Source organism: Penaeus chinensis, chromosome 19 (genome assembly GCF_019202785.1).
Source record: "Penaeus chinensis breed Huanghai No. 1 chromosome 19, ASM1920278v2, whole genome shotgun sequence".
Lineage (NCBI taxonomy): Eukaryota > Metazoa > Arthropoda > Malacostraca > Decapoda > Penaeidae > Penaeus > Penaeus chinensis.
Genome location: NC_061837.1, coordinates 10,982,890 through 10,990,389, shown reverse-complemented (window position 1 = coordinate 10,990,389; position 7,500 = coordinate 10,982,890). Strand labels below are relative to the sequence as shown.

The 7,500-nt window shown below is 45.2% G+C and overlaps 1 protein-coding gene across 1 annotated transcript in view; it reads left to right on the top strand.

The window, feature by feature from the left end:
- The window catches only part of LOC125035278, a 14,942-nt gene extending 10,425 nt beyond the window's left edge, over positions 1-4,517 (top strand). Inside the window, exons 3-7 of the mRNA XM_047627555.1 lie at positions 1,892-2,070; positions 2,669-2,791; positions 2,906-3,015; positions 3,185-3,399; positions 3,519-4,517. Coding sequence (XP_047483511.1) covers positions 1,892-2,070; positions 2,669-2,791; positions 2,906-3,015; positions 3,185-3,399; positions 3,519-4,457 — 1,566 coding nt within the window. The 3' untranslated portion in view covers positions 4,458-4,517. The remainder of the gene's footprint in view (positions 1-1,891; positions 2,071-2,668; positions 2,792-2,905; positions 3,016-3,184; positions 3,400-3,518) is intronic.
- The last annotated feature ends 2,983 nt before the right edge of the window (positions 4,518-7,500 follow it).

Genomic DNA, 7,500 nt, shown 5'->3' with positions numbered 1-7,500 from the left:
TTCTGCCCTCCTTTCTCTCCTCTCTGCTATCTTTTTTTTTTTTTCGTATCTTCTTTTATTTTCTAGACTCCTCTCCTTTTTCGCCTTCTCTCTCCTTGTCTTCCTTTCTTTCTCTTATTTTCCTCTTCTCTCCCTATCTAATTTCCTTGTATGTACATCTGTTTTGATATATATTTGTGTGTGTGTGTGTGTGTGAGAGAGAGAGAGAGAGAGAGAGAGAGAGAGAGAGAGAGAGAGAGAGAGAGAGAGAGAGAGAGAGAGAGAGAGAGAGAGAGAGAGAATATCACAGGCAGACTATCCCATAAAGTTTAACCAACTTGAAAGGCAAAAAGATTTTTACTCCTGTCATATTTTTCTTTCTAAAATTCCCCCCATTCTCTTTCCTTTCTGGCCTTGTTAATGGTGCCCATTCATCTGATGTGGAAGTCTCCTTCAATAATTTGTCGTGTGAATATCCTTATTTTTTTCATTTACATTTAATCTTTCGAAAGAAAAGGAGAGAAAAAAAATAAATTGCGAAATTCATAAAGAACGTATTTGAATAGCCAGTCGTAAAGTTGCCTCGGGGATGTGAATAGCCAATCAGAGCCGAGATTACATCGCTTGTAGGTCTTAAGATGTAAACCAAAGCACGTGCATTATCCCCTCCAATATACGAGTCTCAATCCCCGTTCCACTTGAGCAGAAATATATTACTTATTGAAGCCGCTGCATTTATTATCCGATGGCAAAAGGCAGCCTCGCTCTGCATTCCCGTGACCTCGTTCAAGGTGGGAGCTCGGAATGTGTTTATAATTCTGATTAGCAAAAGGTTACGGTGTGTGTACAAGCTCTTAAGGCACTCTTCTTAACGAGAAGCTAGTCAAGTGTGTAGTTTAAAAGATGCTTTTGATGTTGTTGTTTTCCAGAGTGGACATTGGTGACTATATTACATTTTTTTCTTTTTCCGAAGCAAATTATAAAAAATATATTTTGAGTAAATTGAGACTCGAGATTCGTGATCGTGCATATACATATATAATGTATATATGCACAGCATCTTTTATTGGCAGCATGAAGTAAATAAAAACAAAGTAGATATAATTGCTGTAAAGACAAATACCGATGACAACTATAGTCAGATATAAGCTAGCTTTAGTCCTTTAAATGTCGCCAAATCAATAAAACCCGAGAAGGATTATCCGCTTATTTTTATGACACGATAGTTTTTAGTGTATTAGGTGTATATATCCTTTCCGTCTTGACATGAAATTGTCATTGAACAACTCGGTATATATACACCTGTATACACCAGTTACATATTGGATATGCGTGGATAGAAAAGTAAAACAGCGGATAGTTGAGTAAATAAAGCGAGAGAGATGAAGGACTTGAAGTTTTAGAAAATGCAACGCGCGCGCATCAGGGCTGTGGAGTCGGTACTCAAAACACCCGACTCCGTCTCCTTGATTTCAATTGTATTCGAATATGACTCTAATTCTTAGGAATGATGATAATGATAATAATGATGATGATGAATGATAATGATAATAATGATATAATGATAATAATGATAATAATGATGATAATGATAAAAAAATGGATTTCATAACTACAAGCTATATTTTAACCCCATGTCCTTAAAGGTTTGAGTGAAGTGGTTATAGTTATGCTATTGTGGCCTTTTTATTATATATATTTAAAAAATGTGTGTATATATATATATATGCATAAATAAATACATAGGACTGTGACATAAGCGATTTATGTTGAGGTCTGAATCGAGACATTTTTCCTACTCCGACTCCAGCAACACCAAATTTCTTTGGATTCCGACTTCACAGCCCTGATGCACATGCTCGTGCACGCTCACGCACTTTTCATCCTCTCGCACCGCTTTCCTCTCCTTCAGGTTTTAGTAAAGGTGATGGGCCTGAAGGAGGACCCTGAGGAGTTCGTCCAGGATGCTGCTGACGACGAAGAGGACGAGCTCACGGGCCTCCTGGAAACGGTGGGCGAGGACCCGGCAGACCCGGATGCCGTGGCCTTCCTCTTGCCCCTCCGAGGACGCGTCGGCGGCCTAGGAATCAAGTTAGTAGGGGGGGCAGGACGACTGGGGGCGGGGAGGGGGGGCGGGGGCAGGACGACTGGGGAGGTGGCGGGGGCAGGACGACTGGGGGGGTGGCGGGGGCAGGACGACTGGGGGGGTGGCGGGGGCAGGACGACTGGGGGGGTGGCGGGGGCAGGACGACTGGGGGGGTGGGGGGGGCAGGACGACTGGGGGGGTGGCGGGGGCAGGACGACTGGGGGGGTGGCGGGGGCAGGACGACTGGGGGGGTGGCGGGGGCAGGACGACTGGGGGGGTGGCGGGGGCAGGACGACTGGGGGGGTGGCGGGGGCAGGACGACTGGGGGGGTGGGGCGGAGCTGCGGGGCGTGGGCGAATGTATCGTGTTTGTTTGGCTCGGCTTGGGGTGTTCATTGTTAGCTGCGGGCTGGTGTTTACTCAGTTTTCATGGCCATCGTCATGCTTTTCAGAACCGTCACATGCACTGTTGTATATGTTACCGGTAACTGTCATTATTATTTTTTTTTTTTCATGAAGTATTAAAAAGTAATATTATTGAAATCGAAGATTCACGCAGCACCTATCGTTCCCTAAAGGCCTTCCCTTATCCCAACCACCTCAGATACGGGCGGAGGATGAAGCAGATCATCGAGCAACTGTCTGCAGAAGGCGCAGAGGGCGAGGACACTGCGGGCATCAGTTCGGTGCTTGTCAGGGACTCACAGGCGGACGCGGACATTGCAAGGTACGTTGCTTCCTCTGCATTCTCGTCTGTATTAATAAAATGGTTGATTGGTAGGTATGCGTTTTTTTTTCTTTAATTTACATTTTTAAAAATATAAATGAACTTTGTTTTCAGGAAACTTACAAGTCATTTTTATGAGGTCCATGGCACAACGCGTTACTTCGGCTACCTTTCTGACGACGAAGCCCTTGAAGTAGCTCACTGGGCCCGCTCGAAGGCCCCTGGTTAGTAAATAGGGTTCTGGGTGAAGACTTTACTGTAACTCTTCGGGCTCATGAAGGCCGTTCGTTGATTCGACTTCCGTGGTCTCACTTTTTTCATTTTAGAGTGACAAGTTGGATCTAAAATTTGTAGGCGTAGTAAAACGTCTTTTCAGCGGCCCTTCCTCGGCAGGTACACGATTTGTGACCCCAACGGCCACCACCACCTACCTGCAGAGTGCCAAGAACATCGCCAGCGTGCAGCCCACGGCGCAGATGTTGGCGGCGGCGGTGGCGGACCTCCTCCTCTCGCTGCAGGTGCCGAAGCCTATCATTGTGGCTCAGGCGTCGCTGCACACCGACTCCTTCATCGCTCTCCTCCGTTCTTCCGGGGTCAGACCCGCACACGTAAGGATGGGTTTTAATGTATGCATATTTACTGTAATACTTTATAACACGTTTTACATCCAGTATATATTTCGTATGCATGCCTCTATTATATATTTCATGTCAAGAGTTTCTGGCAGATGTTGCACTACTTTGCGAACACCAACGTTACGCGGCTGGTCCAGCGCCTTGGCGACAAGCTTGCCGGCACCCCCGTGCCCATTCTCCTGCTGGGGGATTCCAAGAGCGTGTCGCTGGTGGAGCAGGCGGACCTTCTTTTCCCTGCCACGTGGATCCTGCCCTTCCCCACGCAGTTTGACGACAAGATTATAATGAGGCAATCCGAGTTGTTGACCTTCATATACAGGGCATTTGATGATAAACCGGGTAGTTTCCTGAAGGAAGAAAGCATGCTAGATCCTACAGAGTCGATCATATCGGCAGCGAAGGACCTCCTGACGGGGAAACGGCGTAGCTGGTACGGCTCCTACGTGGTCGCAGTCTCCGTGCCCGTCTCCAGTGCCAAGAAGAACGTGAGAGTGCTCGGCTCTACAGACGGTTGGCATCCGCTTATCCAGTACGACCTCATGAAGACCACATTGAAGAGACGCGTGTACCAGCAGCTCATGATCAGCCCTGACCTAGTGAAGCCCTTGGCGTCCGGTAACAGCTGTAGGCTGATTCTGACGTACCTAGAGGAGCTAACGGGCAGGAAGAGAGTGGAAGAGATCCTTCTGACGGGCGCCTTTCCTGCGGTGATCATACCAACCGACCGCGGAGCGCAGGTGCACGTAGACTGCCCTCAGCAGCACGCTGACCTCCGATGCACAGCGCAGAAAGACACTTGGGAGCCAGTGAAGTGCCAGGGGACGCTGCAGGGCCAGCATCAGTACATGTCCTCCTGCGGAAGCGACGTAAGCATCACCATTCCGACGTTGAAGGGCTGCCTCGTCAGCAAGAGTCTGGAATGCCACTCCCCATCCTCAGTGGGCTGCTTGTTCTCCGATCTGTGTTCGTCGGTCACGCACGTGAAGCCCCTCACCGACTGCATGGGGAAGCATTTCGACCAAGACTCGTGATTCCACACCTCGCAACGGCTGTATCGGAAGGGAATTAAATTGCTTTTATTCGGTCTTTACTCTACATTGTTTTAATTTTTTCCTTGTTTATAAGCGTATTTGAAGTATGGTACAGTTGCGGAAACACGTTCCTGTATCCCATTTGGGAAGCCTACCCACAAGCGGCATTTTCCCATTAATACAACTAATTGAGAATGAATGATGAGTGTTTGTTGATGTTGGCATTTGCCTTATATTATAAAGTTTTAAATATTGTTTTTATTTGTTTACTCTGTTTTTGGTATTTTCAATAATTTTCTCCATGATTAAAGCGGAAACAAATTGCTGAATCATAAATAAGCATTCTTGTGCATTACAATCTACAAAAAATGCCGTTTTGTAGATGCTTAAGTCATTGTATATAAAACTTTAAATAATACAGATTATAGTGTCCATACATAATGTTCATTCTTCCTCCTGGTTATTATACACAAGTGAAAAGGCGGTTTGGGTGTGTGCTCTTCCGTGAATGTACCTAAACCCCTTAAGCAAAACTAAAACGTAAGTCGGCAAGACAAGTCGTAACAAAATACTGAAGAAAAATGTATAGATAGGAATTGCGCAATACTTGGATCGTTATGGAACACGAATTCTACATTGTCATTATCAAAAAACACCACTGGCAATATAACGTCCATTGCAAATACAAGAACACAAAACAAAAAAAACGATAATAAAAGGAATCAAATTGACAACTAAGATTTTTTTTTTTTTTTTTTTTAAGTGGAATGACATGGAAAGGACAGTAGATTGTAAACGGATATTCTAGTGTCCTTAGATGTTGACCCTCTCCCCCCTCCCTTGCTCACTGTTTCCTTGGGCCAGTGTAGAGATCACCCCCACCTTGGACCCCAGCCCTCACCTCAACTAATTTTGCAGGATCTTTTCTTCTCCCCCTTTCCTTTTCTTTCTCTTCTGCATCCCCTCCTTATGTCCACTTCTCCAAATCGTTAACTTGTATTCACCCTTTTCGCCACAGTACATTACCATAACACTGGGTAACCTTTGAGGTCTAGAACATGTTTGATTCTGGAAATCCACAAACATTGCCTTACTTGAACCGAAAAACTTTACCTGGAGGCTTTGTTCCCAAACCCCAGCCTATACGCCGCTAATGGCCATAGATACTAACGCGACAGAGAAATAAAATAGATAAAATATCCGTTTCAAAAATGTGTAGGTGAGACTACAGATGCAAATGATTTTGCACGGACTTAAAATCTCCAGTAATGTTAATTTTGCAATTTGATATCCACGGAATGATCTGAATAAACCTGAACATTTCTCATCATTTACTTAATAGTCTACCTAAACAGATTATTAAGCTCAGCCACATAAGCGTGCCCGGCTAGCAGTGTCCTCGCCGGGGAAATTCTGTTTGGCACTGTGCCTATCGTTCACGGGATAAGTAACCAGGCATGACTTTTACTAGGCAATATTACCAGTAAGTGGCTGAGTGAGGTATGACTATTTTGTGGTGATTTCACGTCAACTACGGACGGAACTGACATGCATATCCTCCTCGAAGCTGCCAGACGATTTTTACTACTATCTGCATGCCCAGTATAGGGGACGTAGCCTCACTGAGGAAGGAACCCCAGTATAATTTCCCCCCCAATCCCTTGCCCGTTGTTAGGAGGCGGAGACTGGGACCCAATGCTGGGGAACTCCCCAACCTTGGGACTCAGCCCTCGACTCAACAAATTTTGCATGGTCTTTTTTTCCCCCTCCTACTTTTTCCTTTCTGTCCCTTCACCAACCCCTTCTACTATCCACTTCCTAAGGTGTGAGAGCCGTGCTGAAAGGATGAAAGGCTGACTTTGTGCCAGTCCTGAACCGCCTGAGGGAGCCATGGGCATGGTATTCCCCTGCTTTAGTTGTCTAGCCCTTACCCCTCAAGCGACCCTGAGGGGTGGCCCGTTTCTCTCCCCAACATACTCCAGGCTTATCATGGCCAACAATGAAAAACCATTAACCATTAACCATTAACCATACCATTATTAGAAGCAATGAGGCTTGCCTCTTCATCAAATAGCTCCACCAATTCAAACTCGCCCGATTCCCTGACCCCAGGCTCTCCTTTGACCACGGCTCTGAACACTACAACTAATACCCCCTCCTCAATGCCGACTAGTACAGTATCCACCCTAATCAACATCCCAGGAGACATTTCTACTCCCAACATGCTCAACTTCAATAACTATACCCCCACAACCTTCTTCATCAACTACCCCATCCTCCCTTATTACTACCTTACAACCTTATTGTCCACCTCCCCATAACACTACCTCCCTCACAACTACTCTCTCTTCCACATGCCCCCGTCCTTTTACTACCCCCATCTTTACAAAATTCTTAAATAATCTATTTAGCCCAGCCAAATGGGACCGATTTTTCGTGATCCCTCCCACAACTTCTCACACTTTCTGCTTTGACAACCTGTTTTCATTCCTCAAATGCATATACATCCTTCACTTGCTCTAACCCCTATACATTACCTTACCCGGTCTTAACCCATTTACTCGTCAATTCCTTTGCCCAGCTTTGACAACTAATCACTAACTCAACCACCCTTCACTACCATTTACTATAGTGCTACATGACCTTAGATGTCTAGCACATTTATTTTGCTTTTAACCATTAACCATTAACCAAGTATAATTTATCTACCACTTTCTTTAATCCAAAAGACCGATTTCTCAACTCGACATTAACAGTCATCAACCCAAACATCCGTAAAGAAACCTCAATAAACGAAACCTAGCACCTCAAAACGGAACAGCTTGGCTTCAATACTGGCTAAACTGTTGTAGCGTCTCCGCCCTGATGACACTGATAACCTCCCCACAAGACACATGCATCATTTGTCATCTTTAACGAACCTCTCTACAGTGTTTTGTCGGGGAAAGCATGTAAGTCCTTAAGCATATGGGAAAGAACACTAAATTATCTAATCTTCAACATTTACCTTTATTTTTTTATGGCTTCTATGGTAAAAGTGGTG